Source organism: Felis catus, chromosome A1, assembly GCF_018350175.1.
Source record: "Felis catus isolate Fca126 chromosome A1, F.catus_Fca126_mat1.0, whole genome shotgun sequence".
NCBI lineage: Eukaryota > Metazoa > Chordata > Mammalia > Carnivora > Felidae > Felis > Felis catus.
The window spans coordinates 197,810,642-197,834,603 of record NC_058368.1 but is presented as its reverse complement, the minus strand read 5'-3'; the positions used below and the strand labels follow the sequence as shown (position 1 = coordinate 197,834,603).

At 45.2% G+C, this 23,962-nt stretch overlaps 1 protein-coding gene across 5 annotated transcripts in view; it reads right to left on the bottom strand.

Moving 5' to 3' along the window:
- The window catches only part of HTR4 (5-hydroxytryptamine receptor 4), a 176,719-nt gene that overhangs the window by 13,024 nt on the left and 139,733 nt on the right, over window positions 1-23,962 (bottom strand). For 4 of the 5 annotated variants that reach the window (XM_045037135.1, XM_045037125.1, XM_045037141.1 and 1 more), the window contains one exon: window positions 12,679-16,268. The exons of the other annotated variant lie outside the window; for it this stretch is intronic. In XM_045037135.1, the coding sequence (XP_044893070.1) occupies window positions 16,178-16,268 (91 nt within the window). In that variant the 3' untranslated portion in view covers window positions 12,679-16,177. Of the gene's footprint in view, window positions 1-12,678; window positions 16,269-23,962 lie in introns of those variants that run through there. 5 annotated transcript variants of the gene reach the window in all.

Below are 23,962 nucleotides of genomic sequence, written 5' to 3'. Positions count from 1 at the left end.
TGAGCAAATTACGATGAGTGGTAACTGAAGGGGCGCGTGCCCCTTGTGGGCTCCTTGCGCCCGGCATGGCGCGCCTTAAACATTAGCCGGCGCTACTCGAGGCAAACTTTAAGCGAACGACGTGATTAAATGGTAACTCGGACTCCCAACTTTTTCTTCCTTCAACTGGTTCTCTCTAGCCCTTCGTTAGTGCAATCACGTGCCTTGGTATCTCGCACTGACAAAGCTCCCTAAACGTTTACCGGCGGAATATATGGAATATTCTGTGAAATTCTTCAGTGTCAATAAGGCAGATGCTGCCATGAAAATTTAAGAAACTCAGAAACGTTCCTTGGGCCATCAACAATCAGCTGAAGACTTAGGTGTCTGGGTAGCTGTTGGCCAGACGTGCTTTCCCGGAAATCAGACCATCAGAACCCAGCGGCTCACACACTGGAAGCCATGGTGCATTTTAAGCAAGAGCAGTTGATACTCCTCCTTCACTCGGGGTCTTCCAGCCACAATGCTGTGCTTCCAAATATTGGTGTAGGGCTGGGATTACACAAAAGGACAAGAGAACCGTGAACTATTGCAAATAACTAATATTTGAGGTGTGTGTGTACACATATTGTGTATATATACATCTATATATCCTCAATAATTAAATTTTAACTACTCTTACACATTTATTCATAACTTTTCCTTTTTTTAAGTGCAAGCGACAACATTGCTTTTCTTGGATATAACCCTTAATGAGTCCAGTGAGTGAACTTTCGAGAGTGCAACGTGTAGGTAAGTGTATAGACGTATCTGAACATATTGAGCCAATTCTGGCCAAACACAAACAAACAAGCAAACCAAAAAAACCAAACCCCAAACCCCAAACCAAAACCTTTCCTTGTGAAAAATCTCAGAATAGAATTCTTACAAGCACTTTTAATGTGAGATAAAAATTTAGATTTTCAGAAATTTTGGAATTTGTTTACTGAAGACCTTATCGACTGCCCCTGTCCACGTCAACCTTGCTGAATTAACAGTATGGTCTTCCTGTGACCTCTTGCTGTTTGCCATTTTCACTAGATGGAGGGATCACATAAAACCACGTCCACTTGAATCCGTGTTTTTATGTACAGAGATTGTTCCTTACATTTGTATTGCAGACCATGGTCTTACAAAGCCCTTTGACATCCATCGTTTTATTTTTTATTCACCCCAGACCCATGAGGTTGTGTGAAGATGTGAAGGAAGAAGAAGTCACACACCCCCTTCCTCTGCCCAGACCCATGAGGTTGTGTGAAGATGTGAAGGAAGAAGAAGTCACACACCCCCTTCCTCTGCCCAGACAGGGTGGGAGACTATTATTTTTTTTAATTTTTTTAAAAAGTATTTTTATTTATTTTTGAGAGACAGAGAGAGGCAGAGTGTGAGCAGGGGAGGGGCAGAGAGAGAGAGAGAAAGACCCAGAATCTGAAGAGGCTCCGGGCTCTGAGCTGGCAGCACAGAGCCCGACGCGGGGCTCGAACTCTCGGACCGTGAGATCATGACCCGAGCCGAAGTCAGACGCTTAACCGACTGAGTCACCCAGGTGCCCCCAGGGTGGGAGACTTTAGATGATCACACTAGACTATGCTAATTGGTCAGTCTTACCTTTCTTAAGCCCAAGCATGTTGGGTCCAGACAGGGCATTAGCCTGGCAGCCTGGGACAGACCCAGGAAGGAACACAATGTGAGCTGCTATTTGGATGGTGATGTGACGGGGTAGGGATTGGTTGGTGGTTAGCCAGCTGCCTGGCAGTAGGTGTTAGGACACTCAAAGCCAAGAAGACAAGGCTTGGTGGCAGGCAGAGTAAAGAGGCCCGGTAGGGAGCTGGGATCCTGGAATAACGACTCAGGGTGCTTTACAACACCTGGATAGCTCCCACAACCTGCTGTGACATTCTAAGAACCCTGGCCTTTTCTGATTAGCTCCACTCCTGTTACCCTTAGAGGAACTCTGTTACTTAAAAGGCTCTTCTCCACAAATATTGAGTTAATACCTTAAAATCATTGCCATAGACTCATAAGGGAAGACTGCATCTGGCTCAACATAGCGACCCCCAGGGCTGACTTCCCCGGGCAGGGAGGTCATACTGTCCTCGTCCTCAGACTGACAGTTCTAGGTCTCCTGGACAACAGGTGCAGAGGAAGTCACCTAGCTCTTTCTAAAGCAAGGCTGACTGCCACAATCAGAGGCAGACCGTTGGCTTTCGCTGGTGTGGCAACTCCTTCTCTACAAAACGTACTTCCAGCTACTCTGCCCTATGTATCAGGGGCAATGCTGAAGCGTCTTAAGAGTCACTTTCATGGGGGCGCCCGGATGGCTCAGTCGGTTAAGCGCCCGACTTCGGCTCAGGTCATGACCTCGCGGTTCGCGAGTTCGCGCCCCGCATCGGGCTCTGTGCTGACAGCTCAGAGCCTGGAGCCTGCTTGGGATTCTGCGTCCCCTCGCTCTCTCTCTGCCCCTTCCCCGCTCACGCTCTGTCTCTCTCTGTCTCAAAAATAAGTAGTCACTAAAAAATTTTTTTTTAAAAAGTCATTTTCATGACTCTTGCAGAGACAGTATCAGGAAGCACAACTCTACACGCTGTCCAACAAGAGTCTATTTGAATCTACTGCCTTAAAGGGAATCTGAGCCACGGCTGATTTACAGCTAAAGTTGGTCGGAAATGACAGAGACTCTTCTCATGAACGAACTTTGAAATGTTACCTATTTTTATAGTTACGAACTCACCCTAACGCTGTACCGCTAGGAGCCTCACAACCTGCTTTAAACCCCGCTTTGAGTGTGCACTTTGCTCAAATGCGCTTTGGCCTCTGGCCAAAACTAAATAAAATACGGCTCCAATCTGACCGCACCAGCTCTGTTGTCAAAAAATGTCCTGGCTCATCTCACACTTCCTCACGGCAGGGTATTACCGCTGGTCCCTCGCGGCAGACTGAAGTCTGGCACATCCTGAAGCCATCTCTGTCCTGGATGGAACCGTTAGGAGGGTGTTGGCTGCTGCTGCTGAATTTCACTCTCTGCAGCACCAACAATGGGGTCCTGCGGGGGGTGGGGGGGGGTTGTGTTCGTTTGGTCAGGGCTTTTTCCATTAGGCTTGGTCATCGGCAGTTGGCTGGTTACATACACAGTCCTAAGATCAAATGGCTGGAATCCAATTATCCCAGCTTCCTGTCTGCACAGTCCCGCCAGGGAAGAACACAGTCCTGTTTGCCTGTCTTGCCAGGCTCCCAGGATTCAAAGTATATCATTTGGAGAAAATCAACAAACAACAGACCGTCAGATGTTTCAAGGGAGAATGAATGTGGCGTGGAAAGAGGAAGGGCCGGTCCAGGATGCAAAAAGCTACCTGATCCTTATTCTGCCTCCTCCCGGCTCAGCGTCCATCCTTTTCCTTCTCTGAGCTTTAGTCTCATTTGTTGGGGGGGGGATCGTAACACCGACCACTGGGTTGTTGGGAGCTCCTGGTGAGATGATGTATGTAAGAGAGCTTTGAAAATTCTAACGGTGAAGGTGATGGTAGTAACGAGGTGAGCCGACATTTTATCGAGGGTCTACTGTGAGAAGGGCACCGTGCTAGGTCTCTAAGAGACGCTGTCTCATTTGATACCTGCAAACATCTCTTGGAGAGTTGGTGGTGACAGTAATGATTTCAATAGCAATGGCTAACATTTCTGAAGTGTTTATCATGGACCAGCCTCCAGTCTCAGCTTAGGATTCATATTAACACGTGTAATCCTTGCCTCGTGTGCAGTAAGTACTATTATATCCTCTCCTGACGTGAGGAAAATTAGAGACAGACGCTGACTAATTTGCTCAAGATCATGCTCCAGTAAGAGGCCACAAGGAATCAAACACAGGCATCCTTATTCTAGAACAGGAGTCGTCAACTTTTTCTATGCAGGGCTAGATGTAAGTATTTTAGGTCATTTCAGTATTACGGGGCTGACTTCCTTGGGCAGGGACATCACATCCTCCTCAAACAGCCTCTGTCGCTTATCCCTCTTCTCCTTTTCTTTTCCCTTTTTTTTTCCCCTGTCTACTTAGTTTTTTGTTGTTGATTTTTGCTTGTTTTTATACCCTTTGCAAATGTAAACCCCATTCTTAGCTCAAGCGTCGTGCAGAAATAAGCCGATGGCTGGAGTTGGCCCACGGTACTCTTGGCTGACCCTTGCTTTAGAAATAATTTTACTTTTACAAGTGCAAAAACTAAAGCTCACGTCTTTAAGTTACTGAAGTTAGGAAGCTAATCTAGTTTGTCTGCCCCCAGAAACTGTCAACAGCTTTCACGTGTGCTGTTAAAATGTAAGGTACTATCACTGAGTTAGGGATGCTGTACTTATCCCAGTCAATTTCCAAACAGAACAGGCTTTTGGGGGGCGCCTGGGTGGCTCAGTCAGTCACATGTCCCGACTTTGGCTCAGGTCATGATCTCGTGGTTCGTGAGTTTGAACCCCGCATTAGGCTCTGTGCTGACAGCTCAGAGCCTGGAGCCTGCTTTGGATTCTCTCTCTCTCTCTCTCTCTCTCTCTCTCTCTCTGCCCCTCCCCTACTCACGTGCTGTCTCTATCTCTCAAAAATAAATAAACCAAAAAAATATTAAAAATATTTTTTAAAAAAGAGAACAGGCTTTTTTTCCCTCTTGGAACAGACTTGGGGACATGCCAGCAGTCAGAGATGTAGCAGACCCGGAGCCTAGCACAGTGCCTGACATACAAATTGCCACTGAGTGAAATCATTCTGATTTCCAACTGGATTCGGCGACTCACCAAGATCTCAGCCATTTTCTCAGACTCTTCCAGACCTTGCACTGGAGTCTGTAAGTGAAGGCAGTGACATATTCCTTTATCTAGCTCTTGGGGAATCTGTAACAATTTATGAGATAATTGCCACAGAACTATTTGGGGGAAAGAAAGATGTTACAAGAAGAAATACGATTTTTACAACAAATTGCTGTATAGACAGCAATGGCACTGGAGGTTGTATGTGAAATAAATACCTCACTGACTGGAGGCAGGACAGGGGAAAAGACTGTGACTTCATCAGTATCATCGTATCCACCAATATAACCTCCCATTAAACAGGGATTTTCGTTTTAACCTTGGGTTTCTCCCTCAGAGAATAAATGAGTTTCTTGGGAATGTATCTAAAAATCTGTGCATACGTCCAGATTTTTAGGGGAAAGGCCATAGATTTTACTTGGTTCTCAAAGAGTTTTATTATGCCTTCAATGTTAGAACTACCATAAACTTTTGCAGTGGCTTACACGTGACGAGGGAAAGGGAAAGATGAAACGTTGTGGTATATAGTGATCAGTAGTAGGTTTTCCAGAATCCCTTGTCAGTATGATGCTTCATTAAGTTCTCAAGATACCCACTTGGGGTCCTACCCTAAGCAACTCGCCAGTTCCCCACTGGCACTGGTGTCTGGGTCTGCACATCCATCCAGAAGATTAATCACCAGTCCAGGCTGGCTGCAGTGACCAGCACTCAGGAAAGCCAGCAGGATAGAGCAGGCCCAGTAGGACAAGAGTCTCTTCCATTTTCTATTCAGCCCCACAGTGGGGCCCACAGAGACTGCCATGACAAGCCCTGAGGCTTTTTCCCCCATTAGTAGCGCCTAGCAGAACGCTTTGTATTGTTTACAAATACAATAATTGTACAAATTGTATTGTACAAATACAAAAATCCTAAAGATTATTGCTGGTGGTGGTTTTACACCGAGATGGCTGTTTTGTTTGTGGGACTGACAGCATCCTTCCTGGGAGACTGTGGCTGTAGCCCCAGGGAATTAGGTACTGTGGACCAAGACCAGCCTAACCCCCTTAGGCTTCACAGACAAGGCTTCCCCGTGAACTAGGCCTTGGCTTTGACTGATAAGTGGTGGGAGAAAAGCACAGTGGGTTGCAGCAGAGCAGTGAACAGCCACATCTGGGCCTGACTGTCGGAGAAGGCCGTGGGCCTTGGCCCATTTGTACTCGTTCTGCCCAAGGTGGGCACCGTGTTGTGGGCACAGATGACATATTGGTGAGCAACTGTGAACCACTTTGAGTTTTTCAGAAATGTTGCTGAATAGGGCACATTTTCAGCAGATGGAAAATTGGGGAGGATGTTGCTTTATTGTTTTATGTTTGTTGGTTATCGTGTATATATGTGTTATTTAAAAACTACATTGACCTAGACAGATGCAAAGGGAAAAGAATCAGAATATAGTGTAGTTACCTAGTACAAGATAATGGGGAGTGAGCTCTGAGAAGTGGCAGCAACACTAAAGAGAAAAGACTAGATAATAATTAAGATAATAATTAATAATAATGATGATGATACTTAGCATTTGTTGCCCCGTCCTATACATTTTAGCGTACAGTTTCTTCATTAAGATCACTGGACTTAACACTTTTCCCCTGGCTTTATAGTTTTGGGGACCATTACCTTTTCCCACCTAGTAACATGGAAGCCATCAAAGGCCAATGAACAAAATTGATTTATTTCTCTCCCCTCCAGAAGCACAAAAACCTTTTGTCGAGTGAATGAAAAATATGTGGCATCTGTCAAATAGGCTGGGACACTTGTTTCATGAGAAACTTGAGGTTCAGAGGGGTAAGTGGCTTGCCAGAAGTCACTCAGCTGGTGCCAGAATTCCACGTGAAATCAGAATCCATGTTTTTGTTCCATCGCACAGGCGACCGCAAGTGAAACCATCAGCGGCAATAGGAAGGTTTGAATAGCAAATAAATGCCAGGAAATTAGAAAATAAATAGAGACTGCTCTCCACTGAGAAAGCTACTATTAGATGAGACAGAATTCTGGAATGACTTTGGCCTTTTACTTTTATAAGCTCAATGTTTCCGGAAGGCTCTGTGTTGAGGAGAGGAGATGCAGTAATGAGGTTGACCCTGATAAGATTCCCCTTTCCTGGTTCCTTCCATTGACTCATATCCCCTGGACCAACTGCCCACTCACTGGCTGGCTGGGAAAAGAGGTCCCACCAGAAATGGTGTCTTGGCTCAACCAGCTAGGGGTTTTCACTTGAAATGATAAAGCCCTGTGGCTCAACTTCCCTTTCACAAAAGCCTTGGTAATGGATGATTCACAGTCTCGTCCGTGGCAAGTTCCTGAGGATGATAAAGAGATATTGTTACAGGCTTTGGAGGAAGAACGTGGGGTAAAGAGGGGGATGGTCTGTGTTCTGGCCGAGAATTTCATCATTAAGCCATGGCACACGGGCCCCCAGCTGGACCCTGTTGACAAGAAGACCATATCCTAAAGATTATCATGCTAATTCAGGGGACCAAGGCTGGAATGAAATGACATAACCCCCTAATGTCATTGAATACTGAGAAAGACTCAACTGAAATGAAATTATCTGGTCTCAACCAAGTTTTTTTAAAAAACACAATAATGTCTGACCTTTCATCCAAGGCTCCAGACCAATTTAAACAACCCTCCATCCAGGCTACAGGTTACCCACACACGTTACAAAATATCTTCTAATTTCAGAGGGAGCGTCTCTTTAAATCTGATGGCCTTGCTTCTGTCCCTTTCCTTCTACACAGGCAGGAAAACAGAGTAATGTTTCTCAAGATAGGCAAATCTGGGTTTGTATCCTGGCTCTGCTCATTATTACTTGTCCGACCTTGGTTCCAGAACTTAGTGTCTTTAAGCCTCATTTTACTTATCCATAAAATGGGGATCATCATATAAAATAACCATGAACGTATTAATAAAAACTGCCAGTTAGCTGCTCGGTGCTGTTCTAATTGCTACCATATACACGGTCTGATTTAAATTACACAACCTCATAAGTTAGGTAACATTAACACCTCTATTTTACTCATGAGGCTCAAACTCAGAGAAGTTAATTAACTTGCCCAAACAAGCTGGCAAGTTGGGACGTCAAGATTCAATCCAGTATTCAATCCATTCTTTCTCTTTTTTCTTTTTATTTTGAGGGGCAGGGAGAGGCGGGAGAGAGGGAGAGACAGAATCCCAAGCAGGTTCCGCACTGTGAACGCAACGCTCGACCCCACAGACTGTGCGATCATGACCTGAGTGAAATCAAGAGTCGGACGCTTGACCGACGGAGCCACCCAGATGCGCCAGTCAATGCTCTTTTGGAAGGTTAAATAAGATATGTCAAGGGACAAGGAAACACTTCCATATGCCAGGTGCTCAACAAAGTCGAGTCCCCTTACCTCTTGGCAGGTAAAGTGTGACTATTGCTTAGGAAACTCCTGAAGTGGAGCAGCTAGAGACACAGGTATTCTGTGGTAAGACAACCGAAAGACAACTCCACTTCCTGTCTCTGCTCATCACGTTACATCTTCTCTGTCTCTGCAACCAATTCCCCACACCATCCACATCTTCTCCTGCACGGTGGCCACAACCTGCCCGCCCCCTTTCCAGATTAGACGACCGACAGAGACACAATCACCTCCTGCCACACTCCCCACTACCCCACGCCCGGTTTCTCAACACCTTTTCCATAGGACTCTCCATGTGGTTTCGGAATTTCAAATTCCCTGGAATCCAGAGTGATAACAGTAACAGCTACACCTCAGGGAGCGCTTCCTATAAGCCAGTGACCATGCTTCACTATTTACGAGCTCGCAACAACACTCTGGGCGATGCATCATCATTACCCCTGTGAGAGGAAGCAATGGAGGCTCAGAGAGGCAGGAACTTGGCCAAAGTCCCACACAGTTGGCAACTGGTAGAGACTGAATGTAAACCCATGTCCATCTAGTGGACAAAGCCAACGCTTCTCAATTTATAGATGGCAAAACTTAAGCCAGAAAGGGGCAGGGACGTGTGCAGAGCCATACGGCCAGTTAGTGACAAAGCGGAGAAAAACAGGTCACATTTTCTGACATCTCTTGAGCATGCTGTATCACGCCTTAGCCTGAGCAATCTCCCCGTGCCCATTCCACATCCAAGGTCTGGTCCACCCACCATTCACTCTGTCCTCTGGGCTGTCTCAGTAAATGGTGAAACGGTGGTGCCCAGGGTTCTCTGGTATGCCAAATAATTCCAGCAACTTCCGTCTGATTCCCCACGCATTCTACAAAGACAAAGCTTTAAGCTTAATTTCTTTTTCAATAGACAGACCTGAACCAAAAAAAAAAAAAAAACAAACCTTGCCATAAATCAGGAAAATAATGGTATTTTAAAACTCTAATGCTTTTGCTACTTGCAAGAAATATGACAAACATCTTGATTTCGCTCAAAACTGTCACGGAAAAATTTTCCTCTTATCAGGAGGCTGCAGCTTTTACAGTGGGAGGAGCATTAAATGGTAGAGCAGCAGAGGGATCTGGACGGCACTGCCGATGCTGCAAACAATGAAAAGCTCCAAATTCTTCCAAATGAGTAAATTCAATGAATTTATTGGACAGCTCCAGTGCATAAAAACCTGTGTTGGGCGCGAGGAAAAACAAAACACGATCAGTGAGAATTGGCCACTGTCTTAAGGGAGCTCAGGAATCTGGTAGGGAAGCTTGGAATGTATATAATTAATGACCCCCACAGGAAAAACACGGACGAACAAATAAAATGCTCTGGGGTTGGAACAGGTCAAAAACCTCATGCTGTTCTAGAGGCTGGGAAAGATTTCAGGTAGAAGGTGTTAGCTGAGAAGTACAACGTAAGGGAGGTTGGGAGGGGATGCCCAATGGACAGAACAGCAGGACCAACAGCCTGACGGTGAAATGCAAAGCAAGAGTAAGGGGAGGGGCACCTGGGTGGCTCAGTCGGTTGAATGTCCAACTCCTGATTGTGGCTCAGGTCATGATCCCAAGGTTGGGGGATCGAGCCCTGTGCTGGGCTCTGCGCTCAGTGTGGAGCCTGCTTGGGATTCTCTCCCTCCCGTTCTCTCTCTCTCTCTCTCTCTCTCTGCCCCTCTCCACTGCTCATGCTCTCTCTCTCTCAAACAAAAAAAAAGTAAGGGGAACGCAGACCATACTGTTTGCTTTGTAGGAATACAGAGGAATAACTGGAGGTAAGACTGAACAGTAGGTTTGGAAAAACTATGCAGAGCCCAGAATTTGGTAGGCGATGGAGAATCCTTGAGGGGATCTGATCAGGGAAAGAACATGCTCCCGGTTGTGTTTCAGAGCCAAACGCCCCGGTCCAGATGAAGATAACATCAGTTGTAGAAGGATGGTGTAGGATGATGTCAGGAAGGATGGAGAGAAGGAAATGTATGAGAAAAAAAAAAAAAATCTGATTATATAACCAGATCGAATTTCCTCTTATTTCTGATATAATGAATAGTTTTCATAGGAAACCACTTTCTGGCTGGCCAAGAATGGACTTTACTTCTAATTAGATGGTATTTGGAATTAGTTTCCTTAAAACCAATGAGGAACCACTGTATAAATGCTTCTTTATTTGTTTGGACAGCCTACACTCCATGGAGAAAGAAGGGAGGCAAAAGGGGAAAGATGTACAAGAGGAAGATTTATCTATTTCAAGAACAGTTCTTGCTGCTAAAGAGAAAAGGCCTCAGGGGGGGTCAGTCTCTCAACAAGTGACTTGGGGGAGAAAGGCTAGCTTCAGCAGGGTTTGGGACCCATTTCTGGCTCCAGGCAATCTCTGCGTCCTTTGGGAAATTTCTGGTTAATTTGTCAGCTCATGTGGGTTGGGAAAATGATACTTACCCTTCAGGGTTTAAATTTTTTTTTTTTTTTAACATTTATTTATTATTGAGAGACAGAGAGAGAGCATGAGCAGGGGCGGGGCAGAGAGAGGGGGAGACACAGAATCCGAAGCAGGCTCCAGGCTCTGAGCTGTCAGCACAGAACCCGACATGGGGCTTGAACTCAAGGACCATGAGATCATGACCTGAGCCGAAGTTGGTCGCCCAGCCAACTGAGCCACCCAGGCGCCCCACCCTTCAGGGTTTAATACAAAATGCTTCCCACCGAGCCAGCACAGAATAAGTAGCAGATGAATGGTATCTGACACTACGGAATTGCTATCAGCTTTTACTGACTTCTCTTACCCCATCTTCTGCCACGTTCCCCACGCTCACTACGCACCAGCCGCACATGCTAAGCTCCCTTCTGTCTCAGTCTTTGTACTGCATTTCCCTTGGGCTGACAGGATATTCCCCCAAATCAACACATGACAGACGCCTCTTTGGCATTCTTGTCCCAGGTCACAGGGCTGGCATTCTTGAAGGTTTCCTGGACTACTCCAGATAACATACACCCGCCTGCCCCATCTCGATTTTTTATGTTCTTTATAGCACTGGTGAGTATCTAAACTTGTCTAATGCACCCACATGTGTCTCCGTGGTTATTTTCTGGCTTTCGACAAAAAAGCAGACATTCTCAGTATTATTTATTAATAGGCATCTGGCAACAGACCCCTGGAACATAGTAGGTTTTTGAGAAATTTCTGTTTCTCGAAAGAGTGTAGCGTAGTTGGCAGATAAAATACAGTAAGTACTAAATCCATGTCAGTTCCTCCTCCTTGTGTAGGGCCAGAGAACGGCTGGCTCCAAAGTGAAGAAAGAAAATTTGGAAGGAAAGCAAGGAAGGAGACAGTCATCCAAGGCTAAGTCAGTCGGGTTTCTGAGGTCTCGTTCTTTGCCTGGACACAGGGGCTGCTTCACAGGGGGTGGAGTCTCAGATTTTCCTTTTAGGATACAAATTTCAGGAAATGGGGCATTTCCTGTATGGAGAAAGAGGTTTTGAAAGTAGGTGGACAGGTGTGATTCCGAGGAAAATTGTCTGGAGAAATAGTTCACGGGAGTCTTACGAATGCTTTACAAAAACTTAGGATGGGGGGAAACCAAGTATCATCACGGATTTTAGAACAAAAAGCCTGACCCAGCTGCTTAGGGTTTTAGGCTGCAAAGAAGGCTCCTGCCAGGGATATCATTCTATTATAAAATAGATATAATATTGTATACAATAATCATTCTATAATAATGATTATGTTATAATATTAATGGGTAGAGATGAGGGATCCAAATCTACCTACTATGTCCCCCATTCTACTTTGACCTATGTGCAGTGGGGTTCCCAGTAAACTTGTGTATGACAAAAGGATTCTGATTTGAAAACCTAATTCTTGTCCACCCTCTGCATTTTATATGTAAGATGATGGAGGCCCCAAGGATTAAACGGAAGAGTTGAGATGAGTACCCTGCCCCTGAATGCTTATGGCGGTCTTTCCATTGCCCATACTCAGAAGAGATTGAGCCCGGATTTCATAGACACCTGCTCTAGGCCTGACATCCTAGTGGCTCCAGGGAAAGGGAGCTAGACTCCAGACTCTTGGATGATTTGTGACATCAAGGACGGTTTCAGTAAGGAAGCACACGCTTAATAACCTCAATCCAGGACCTCTGGATATACGGGTGTCACGCTGCCTTCAATGGCTTCTATAGCGTATGCCCTGAGGGTGGCTGGGTTGGATTTTTCCCGATTGTCTGCTCTTGGGATGACCATGTCAGAGGAATCTGTCCTAGTGCATGAGGCCTTGACAAAGGTGCAGTAAGGTAGAAGCACATTATCTAAGGGTCCTGGGCTTCTGGTTTTACCTTTAGAGAACCCAATATTAGAGATGGAAAATTCTCCAGCTTCAAACACCCAAAGCTTCTAAGAGACGGGCTGGGCTACCAAAGTGACAGAGAAGCTCCACAGAAGTGAGTCATGGGATTGACTTCGGCATTTTATTATAGATTCAAAATTCAGTTATTAGTTTTGCGACTTAAGATTTCCCTCAATGTATACTTTATCTAGACATGTACAGAATGCATAAGTATAAACATATGTGTAATTTATCAATATTTATTAATAAATAGAATTTATCTATTACAAAAACAAGTCTGTGTAGGTTCCTGTTTTTCCAAGAATGCATTCCTGGGAACAGCATCAAAGAGTAGATCCTCATAAAGTTGATGATGCTTTCCATAGAAACAGATTAGAGGGAGCCCAGTACCTTCAAAGCTTTTGTCCAAATAAATCATAGGTATAACTAATAATTTCATAAAACCAAAGATACAACCATCATTAAAATTTATAATCCTTTGAAATTATAAAATTAAGTTCCATGTTCTATATAACAGGCCCACATATACATTACATGTTGATTACACAGACCACTCAGTGCATTATAAACTGTAAGAGTGGCCCCACTTGTAATTCTACTTTCTTCAAAATGTAAACAAAATTTAGGTGGTTACTAAATAGCATTAAACCATAATTCACAATAATTTACATAGACTATCAGATTAGAAATAAAATCTCAGTTATCTGGTTCAGTAGCTCAGTATATACTTTATATAACAGTCTTTTCAGCTGCTCATTCATAATCAGTCCATGTTTGAGGTTTTTATTTTCACAGAATTTATATATATATATATACGTGTATAAATAGCATTTACAGGATGGGGATAATTTCGATGACCCAGGTCATTTTTTTTCTCCATATGAATGCTTTCAAGGCAAAAAGGCATTTGAATTTAATTTCATGTGACTTTGAGGTTCCATGAAAGTGAGGCTCATTTTTACCAAAATTAGTCTGTGGTCACCATCCCTCTCCACTGACTCCTCCACTTCGAGAACAACAATACTCCTTCAAGTGCTTGTAATGTACACGGTTGCAGTGTGGGTGTGTGCAGTAACCAAAGGAGGAGGGATAGACGCAGAAGGAAGAACCCCCGAAAGGTGTTCCTTCGATATTGTGTTTCACCATATAGGAAGCTCCTTCTCTAGATTGGTTCACATTTTGATGAAGAAATTCTTAGTCCTTGAGAGCCCAGGAGCATCCAAAGTAATCCAAAGGAATCGTGAACATACAAAATGGCATTTGATGACGTATGAAATGTTTCCACAAAAACGATCTTACTTATCTCCACAACAACGTTGCGAAGCAGGCGAGAGAGTTTCTTTCAGAGGCCAGCGAGGTTGAGGCGAGTCAGCAACAATTCAGTGCCCATGGCGCTTCTAAGCTACACCCATCCACACATCCGTGCTCACAGAGGCGACGGGCAGCACGCGCAGCAGTCAGAGCAGAGACTTTGGCTATATCATCGTGGCTTTGGGACCTTGGGACTCAGAACCTTGCTGCTCCCTCCTTTGTATTGTAAGAAATCAGCATCCTCAAGAGGGTGGTTGCCCCTCAAGTCCTGAATGTAGTCGGCAGAGAACAGGGACTTAAAAAAGGAAAGGGGGTTGGTCCGGCCAGAGTCAAGGTGCCAGTTATGACTTTACATAAAATGTCTTCCTACTGGATGGGACGAGATCTCCAGTTCAATCTGATCTCCACTGATCAGCGAGGGTTCTGGTCTACAGACGGAACATTTCAGCATTGGTGCGATATTTCTCAACAGCATTTAGGAATTCTATCTAAAGGACGCTGCTCTTTAGATGTGTTTTCCCTTTCCCTAAGGCAAGACTTTCTCCCCGATATAAGCCTTCACCGGACAGAGAAATATTTTTTTTTTTTTTTTTGGCATCTGGGTGGTTTGGGGGAAATCTTCTCTTCCTTATTCTCTTCATTATTCCTTATTCCAGTCTCTTTGTCTTCCTTATTCCAGGCTCTTTCTTGTCTGGTTCAATTCCAGAACTAAAGTCAACATCAATGGAAATGATAACTGACACGTCTTAAGCAGCAGGATCAACGTGTAGGATAAAGTCCTGGGGTGCTATCAAATCACAGCCAAGATCAATGTTAAAACCTCACACGGCTCATATGACACAGTTGGGTTTATTGCCCTGGGACCTTTCCTCTGGGGCAGTTGGCAAGAGCCAAGGACTCAGCTTTGAAGAAAAGACATCCAGGTTAATCTGAAGGGCAAAGTTGGCAAGACCATGGGTCTAGAAGGCCCAGATGAGGAGGGTAGCTCCTTTGAAACAGAGTCAAAAGGCAGGCAAGCCATGGCTTTTCGAGGTAGCTGATGGCTGTAGCAGCATCCTGTGGTCCTAGAAATGGAGAGGGATCTTGGCGATCCCCGAGTTCAAACTTCAGTTCACGGTCGTAGAAAGTGAGGCCCGGGAATGGAAGGGCGGGGGTCAAGATCTCACAGCGTGTTAGGAGCAGAGCCAGGGCTGGAACTGGGGTCCCTGGTTCCAAGTCAAGCACTCTTTTCCCACCCCAGCACTGCTCAGTCCTGCCCTCCTGCACTTGGGGAGCTGCGGTGAGTGTCGCTCCTGTGCAGTGCGAGCTGCCCACAGTCTTCTCTGGGAGCAACAAGGCCAGATTCAAGGCTTTTGAGCTGCTACCGTGGGCTTCGCCACAAGTCTATGGGAAAGATTCCAAAGTCTTTAATACACACTGCGATGTTGGCGGCCCTACACAAGGCTCTTTAGAAGAAGATGCCCGGTTCTAGTCCAAGAGGGAAGCAAGCATCTCAGAGCTGCAGGGCCCGAGGCTACGGCACAGGGGGAAGCCATCTTCGGCCAAGCTGCAAGGGTGCCACAGAGACCGTTCTCCTTTGAGAGCCCTCTGCTCCCGTCTTTTCCACAGTACATAAATGGACACTGGACTTAAGGAAGAGGGAGGGGAAGTCTGCAGCTGACATGGGGGCTGGCCAGAAGGATGCACACTTGGACCCAGACACCGGAAGGAAAGTGTATTGGTATCTGGCACAGCACAGGACGGGGAAGAGACAGCAAGCACTTTGAACGTGGCCGTAACAGATGTGAACAAGCAAGTAACGCGTGCTTTTGGAACATGGCTCTGACCAAGACAGGCGTGGGGAGGATGTGTTCTGACAACGTCTGCGAGCAGACACAGCAAAGAAGGCTTATTTGGAGACATCTATGACTGAGATAGGACACAGCGAGCGATCGTGTTTGGAACATGAGAGAGACAGACCAGGAACAGTAAGGGGACATACTGGGGACAACAGAGAGTGTGAGGCACGGGCGAGACGCCAGGAAGAGGGAGTGCTGGGGAATGAAAAAAAAAAATCCCTTCACAGGGGATCTCTGGAGGAGAAACCCCAGGCAACAAGGAGGTTGTCCTGTCCCCTGACTCCCTCCAGCGCCACCTGCTGAAGCCCCAGAGGAAATCCCTGGTGGCCATGGGCTGCCTGGCGTAAGACACGGTGGAGAGAATGGCAGGTGCAGTCCCACACAAGCAGCAGTTTAGAATCTGCCCTTTCTCCGAGGGATCGCTGTCTTCTGAGTCACTGCCCCGGGGCCTAAGTGTCACTGGGCTGAGCAGCCACCAAGGAAGAAGTTGCTGGAGGGTGACAGTGACTCTCCCATTGGCCACCACACTCCACCGCATCCCTGGAGAGGGGAGATCATAGCACCTCAGAGTTGGAACGCACATCCCCGGTGATCTCTGCAGGAGTGCCCCTTGTGCCACACAAGTCATTTACCCCCTACTCGGGAATCTCCACTGACCGGCCAGGCCATTATTATTTTTGAACAACTTTAGTTTTTACAAAGAACTTATTAACGTTCAGCCAAAATCTGCCTTCGTACAATTTCCACCCAGTGGAACTGTTGTGCCCTACGGGGCCCACTCAAAATTCTTCCCTCTACTAATTATATCCTCCAAATTTTCTCTTCTCCAGGCTACACATTCCCATTTTCTTTAATAGTTCATTATATATTATGGTTTCCAGATTAGTGCTCATAATGATCACCGTTCTCTGAAAACAATCCCTATCATGATGATCTCTCTTGACATGTGGTACCCAGAACCAGCACAAATCTACACAGGGAGCCTGACTTGTATATATCATGCACTTTTCATCATCAGTTTACTTCTGTATGAATGTAGTCAACACTAACAATGGCAACTTGCTCTAGGCTTACAGGGAGCTTGTTAACAATTTGTATCTTTTTGACACAAAGAGCTGTCAATTCCTGTGGTTCTTTATTAAATGGGTGCAGAGTGTTTATTTATTTATTTATTTATTTAATTTATTTATTTATTATTTTATTCTATTTATGCCAAAATACAGGCCATTACATTAGTCTCAGATAAATTTCATTTTATAGGTTTGGTATCATTTTAGTCAATTGAGGTCATTCTAAATCGCAACATTCAAGATGCGATCGTTTAGCACCTGTTCCAACTAGACTTTAAGGATTTCACAAGCACACAGAAGATCAGATAATTTATTGCTACCTAGACCTTTCAGCTTAGTGTCATTCTGCCTTCTAGCTCTTTGGTCTTCAGGGAGGATCAAAAACAAAAACAAAATGACCCAGTTGATTAGGGCAGGGCTAAAACAGAATTGTTTTGGACACAGACTGCCTTCCCCTGGAACAGCTCACACTCAGTGGGCCTGAGAATAAACCCACCCATGGAAGGCTTTATCCAGAGCTTTGCAGAAATGAATCTGCCCCGCGGTAAATCTGTCCTCATAATGAAATTAGTTGGCATGAATTGTTTTTTTAATGAAACAACGCTGACTCTTGCTCACAAATCATTTGTGTAATAGCTGTCTTAGCATTTTGATAAGGTCTATTTCAAGCTATGAGTCTACCGTTTCTGGAGTCTAGCTTTAGTCTTTTTTAAGAACTGGGGCAATATTTACTAGTCTCCCTCCAGGTTGCCCTCATTTCCCCCGCCCTCAAAAGAGCACCAGTCAGAGATCTTATCAACTAGCTTCTTTAATCCCCTGAGATAGAATACATCTTGGCTCAGAGACAGTTAAATATTTTTCATGAATCCTGGACGGCAACCTTCTCCCTATAATATTCTCGTCTTTCCGGATGGAAGACTATTCTTATTTCAATAGAATATGCAAGATTTCTTCCCTAAATATTGAGATCTAACTATTTCTGGATTTGCTACTTGCTCTGAACATAGCTTTGATTCAGCCTTGGCTATATATTCCTTCTTCTATGCTATTTTCAAGTAAAAGCTCTCTAGATAACTCAAGATGCAACCTCAAGTCTTCATATACCTCCCTCCATTTTTATGTCTTGATCACTAAACATATCTATTAAAAGAAAAAAAAACGAATAGGAAGGAAGGAGACAAGGAAGGAAGGAAGGAAGGAAGGAAGGAAGGAAGGAAGGAGGGAAGGAGACCAGGAAAGAAAGAAAGAAGGAAGGAAGGAAGGAAGGAAGGAAGGAAGGAAGGAAGGATTTCTCATTTCCCACTAGCCACATTTCCTTTTTTATCACACTTTTTATTTCCACCATCAGCAACAATAAAACCAAGCCAGGTATTAGGCTAAGTGTGTTATATGTGTATTAATCTGTGTATTTTGTGCCCATTTAACACACGAGGAAACCGAGTTTCACAGAGTTTAAATAATTTCCCCAAATTTACTCATTTAATAAATGGTAGGATCAGACCTTACATTTAGGTCATTTTTGATACCAAAGTCTGTGCCCTTAATTGTCCTGATATATTGTTACTCGTTGTCTCGAGAACTGTCATAGCTAAGTCTAGTGTTCACGGGCTGCTGCCCTAGCATTTCCTTGTCCCACTGTGACAGATTCCAGGGCAAAAGGAGCATGTGCAGGGGTTTGTATTGTATCTATTCCACCTGTGGGAAGCCTGCAGGGTGATGTGGCTCCTCCTCCTACTGAAACACACTGCGACTGGGATGTTAACACAGGACTCGTTCCTGGAGACCCCTCCTGTCCCCTAAAAGAGAATCTTTGCCAAGTGGCACACGTATATTCTGTGATGGGCAACTGGGGATACAAAGCTGAAAAGGAAAAAAGTCCTGCAAAAGGCAGGAGAAAAGTCAGGAGGGCATAGTCAAAGAGAGGAGCTGGGTGAGGAGACAGCACAGAACGAGGACAGAGGACGGACAACGTGCAGAAGATAAGGGCTAACAAGAGCTACGGAGTCGGGTATGTGGAAGGCTTCAGAGCAGTCAGGGAGAATGGAGGAGGTTCTCCCAGAAGCGTTTCTCAAGGTTACACTGGCTCTCTCATACAATCCTTCCAGAGCGTCAGAAATAAAGATCGAGATGACCGTGGAGCCACTGTTGGGTGTCTGCATTCCTATTCAGGCTACATGAATGCACAGAGTATCGCAAGGTGAACGGAAGCCAGAACGCAGGGACCTGGGAACTAATGCCTTTTTACCGCTCATCCGCACGTGCCTCCTCTCATGACTTACTCCCTTTCGTGTGCCTCACTTTCCCCATTCGCTAAATGAGGAGGAGGATTATCTAGAAGATCCTCTGTGGCTCTGACATTCTGATTCTATGAGAGGCAGAGATGGTGGGTGACAGATCCAGACCTTCTGATTGGGCACCAGCTGTGTGTGGGACTGTTCTCCAAAGCTGTGGCTAATTGCTTGAATTTGGCTTTTAATATCCTATTGTTAGTATCTGATACTTTATATTCCGTATGGAGGGAAGAGGTTTCGCTGGAAACACGGGGAGGCTAATTTTTGGTTTGTATTAAAGAAGCTGAAAGACCTCAATTTCTGAATCTGTGAAATCACCCTGCAAAGCTGTTAAATGTATCTGGGGAGGATGGGCTAGGACAGCCGAAATGCCACAACTTAGAATGCAGCGAGACCACAACTGTCTCTCCTCAAACATATGCTTAGGCAAAACATTGGCAGAGCCGCTCAAAATCCCTGATGGAAAACCTCATTAAGAAAGAACCTCCGACATTTTAACACGCGAGTTCCTCAAGTGCCATTTCTTGTTTTGATGGTTTTAGTAAAATCGCCTACGATGTACAAAGCATTTTCGTATCTTTTTCCATACTTAATCGTTTACACAAATCCATTAAGATAGGAGGGTATGGGGTTATCATTTCAATGTGAGAAGAGGAAGAAGGTCAATGTAGGGGCATGGGCTGATGGATGGGAGAGGGGGATCCAGGACTACAAATCGAGCATTCTGCCTCCCAAACCAGGAACCCTGTCCACTGGGGAATGTGGAAGTCATCTGCGTGCAGGGAAGAGTTTTGTGGCGAAGTTGAACACAAACAGTTGCTGAAACAGACCTACAATTACTTGTGTTCCAGAAGGAGACTGGCGAAGTCATCTTTCGCAAGGTGGTGTCCAGAGGTTATGTGTATCAGAATTATCTTGGGAACCTACAATAAATACAGAGTCCCAGCATCCACTCCTGACCTCTGTCAGCAGGGGTGAGAGGTCAGGGGTTGGGTGGGGAGAGCAAACATCTTCATTTCTAAAAAAAATGCTCTCAGCTAATTCCTATGCACATAGGAGTAGAAGATTCTCTGAGCAGGTGGATATCCAGTATTGTACTCACACCTGAGGCCGTGCTTTGGGCCAGACACTTAGGGGGCTTCAAAGGGAAAGTAGAGGTGAGTGGGAAGGGTCAGAGCTACAACATGAGGCATTCAGTGGTGGTCCACAAGAGATCGGAATGGAAGCCCTGAAATGCACACAGCAGTGCATTTTAGCCAAGTGGATCAGGGGGCACTTCTGGCTTTTTAGACATTGATGATGAAATAAGACTTGGCAATGAATCATAAAAATGAGAAGTTAAAAACGCAAAGGAGGGGCACCTGGATGGCTCAGTCGGTTAAGCGTCTGACTCTTGATGTCAGCTCAGGTCATGATCTCATGGTGTAGGAGTTCCAGCCCTGAGTTGGGCTCTGAGCTGGCAGGGTGGAGCCTGCTTGGGATTCTCTCTCTCTCTCTCTCTCTCTCTGCTCCTTCCCGACTCTCTATCGAAATGAATAAACTTAAAAAAATATGCAAAGAGCGAAGTTTGGAATGTGTTCTTTATGTGATGGAAAAATAAAATCCTTGGGTACAATTAGCTTATTGAAACTAATTGAATTGTCTATAAACAGTGAACACACAGGCTTGCACTATGTTATCAGTAAGTTCGATCACTCAAAAGGCAATGCTCTAGGTCAATTTCTTCATTTGTCTTTAGATTCCTTATCAACCACAATAGAATCTTGACTATGGAAGAGCCAGTATTTTCCAAACATGGGGTGTGATCCACAGGGGAATGTGTCAAACAGTGGGCACAGAATTAAATAATCTGAATCAGGGGCGCCTGGGTGGCGCAGTCGGTTAAGCATCCTACTTCAGCCAGGTCACGATCTCGCGGTCTGTGAGTTCGAGCCCCGCGTCGGGCTCTGGGCTGATGGCTCAGAGCCTGGAGCCTGTTTCCGATTCTGTGTCTCCCTCTCTCTCTGCCCCTCCCCCGTTCATGCTCTGTCTCTCTCTGTCCCAAAAAATAAATAAATGTTGAAAAAAAAAATCTGAATCATAGTAAGGGTGTCTGATATCTCTTTAACTTATTCTGCTTATTTTTATTTATTTATTTTTAAAACATATATTTTTAGTATTTATTTCTTTTATTTTTGAGAGAGGGAGAACACGCACATGCTTAAATGCACAAGCGGGGGAGGGGCAGAGGGAGAGGAAGAGAGAGAGAATCCCAAGCAGGCTCTGCACTGACAGTGTGCAGCCAGATGCGGGGCCCGAACCCCCGAACCATAAGAACCTGACCTGAGCTGAACGTAAGAGTTGGACAGTTAACCAACTCAGCCACCCAGGCACCCCCTTTAAATACATATTTTTTTATATTTATTTATTTTTATTTTTGAGAGTCGGGGGAGATCATTCTGCCTATTTTAAAGAAAAAGACTCAGTTGGTGCCCCCTCTGGCTTTAACAAGTTTCTAATACCTAACACATGGAGAGCAGGCCTTAGGCTCACAGTCTTTGGCAAGCAATGGGATCAAGTCAAATTTTCGTGATAATAATTTATACAAATAATAACTGGTTTTGTTTTCATTGCACTATATTTAAAACAATCTTCTCTATATGGTTTTGCATTCGGGGTCATGATAGCTTCCTTTACAAATACATTTATTCAGATGAAAAATGTATTTAACGGTAGTGGTTCAGTTGGTTAAGCGTCTGACTCTTGATCTTGGCTCAGGTCACGATTTCACGGTTCGGGAGATCGAGCCCCACGTAGGGCTCTGTGCTGACAGTGCGGAGCCTGCTTGGGATTCTCTCCCTCCCTCTCTCTCTGCCCCTTCCCTGATCACACTCTCTTTCTCTCTCTCTCTCTCTCAAAATAAATACGCATTTTTAAAAAAATGTATTTAAAGGTAAGTAGTAGATAAATAGTAGCATGGGTAGAATGCCCATACAGTAGAAGTTGTGAACGTAGCAGGCAAGTGACAAAAGTTCTTATCAGACAGACGGGAAAACGGACTTGCGGTGAACACAGGGTCTTGGCAAGGACATAAAGTGATGCGTCTGCAGGGTGATGGCTCTAAAACCACAGGCCAGCACTCCTTCTGCTGTTTTCTGCTGCTTGTCGAAAAGACCCAAATAGCTGAGTTTGCGCAGTTTGAAATGCCTAACTAACTTTTGCCTCTGGACACAATGTACTCCCAGAGCTTTTTCACCCCACCCCTGGCCTCAGATGTGTCTGGGTTTCAGTATGCCAAAGTGCAAGGTCAATCAGTGGGCACGGCTTGTTCCAATCCTGAGGCACCTCTCGCCCTACGTCTCATATGCGCATAAGACTGAGGTCAAACCATTCTCCTGGTGAGACCTTTCTCCCCCCTCCTTGCCTACCACAGTTCCTAAATGACCAACAGAAGGATCAGAACGTTGAGTCTTTGGGGAATCAGACTGACAGCTTTTTCTGCCGAACTATTTCAACGTGGCTGAACCTGAAAATATCTAGGAGAAAATGCTTGAAATGTGCGGACCCAGAAGAAAAACAGCCAAAATTTATTATGTGCCATTTACTGTGCTAAACACGTCATGGGTTACCTTACATAACTTTCACAGCAATCTCCTGACACAGGTTCTACTATTTGCAGGTTCTGGTTGGCTGGAATGAGGCCGAGTAACTTGTTCCAAGTCAAACATCTGGCACCAGGTGGAGCCAGGATCGGAACTGGGCGATCCAACTGGCGTCTCACTGCACCAGCATGCCCCTTGAATGCGCACCTTCCGTCAACAGGCACCCTCGGGTCCTAGCCCTTGCGGGTAAGAAAATGGCCTGCTCTTGGGAAGCTGCCCAGGTGAGTAGAGAATGTGTCAGGTGCATAAGAGTACTTCCGATCCCTCGGGGTGAACTAAGCTTCAAGAGGAGAAGCAGGTGGTAAGAGAGCCCGGAGGGGGAAGTGATTAGTTATTGCTCAGAGATTGAGGGGGTGGGGACCAGGAAAGTTTAGAGAGCTCGTGTTGGAACGCTGCCTTGAAGAATGAGTAGGCTTGTCCCAGGCAGGAAAGCGAGAGAGAGAGAGAGAATGAGAGAGAGAGAGAGAGAGAGAGCATTTAAGGCAGCAGAAATAATCCAGAGGTGGGAGAACTCACTATCTGCAGAAAACTGATCGATCTTGCACGCTTATTATGCAGGGAGTTAGGCTGGGGAAGAGTTGAGGGAAATGATCTGGACAACCAGGTTGGGTGAGGCCAGGAGGGCTTTCTATGCCCTTCACTATCTGTCCACTACAAGTCCCACTATGTTGCTCAAGGTGGTTCTCTTAGAACTCAATCCAGCTGGCATTCACAGTTTCAAATCCCACAGGTCTGAGTGGCCTTTCCATCCCCTTGAATGCTACATATGAAATAGGTTGTCTCTCTCTGGTCATATTCTACGCATTGTCCCCAAAGAAAACCAGAGGCAGAGAAAATAAATTAGAATTTGCCATACTGTCAAGAAAAGGTCACCCTCAAATCACCAAATACGTGAATAGCCTTGAGTTCAGTTCTAGAGTCCATTCTTTCGGCAAGTCATGGGCAAACTGGACTGAATGCAGAGAAAGTTGCCCAGGATGGCCTGATTGTGTGTGTGTGTGTGTGTGTGTGTGTGTGTGTGTGTGTCTGCTTCCAAGGGCTCAAACCATCAAAAAGAAATGGGATGATAAAATCTCAATTGTGAGTTCCTTCATGGCAGGGATCCTGCCTATCTAGAAATCTGCTGTGTCCCTACTGCCTGAAACAGTGCCTGACCCACATTAGGCATGTAATAAAAAGGCAAGAGATGAATGAATCAGGGAGAAGGACTCGGAGTTCTGAGACCTGGATTC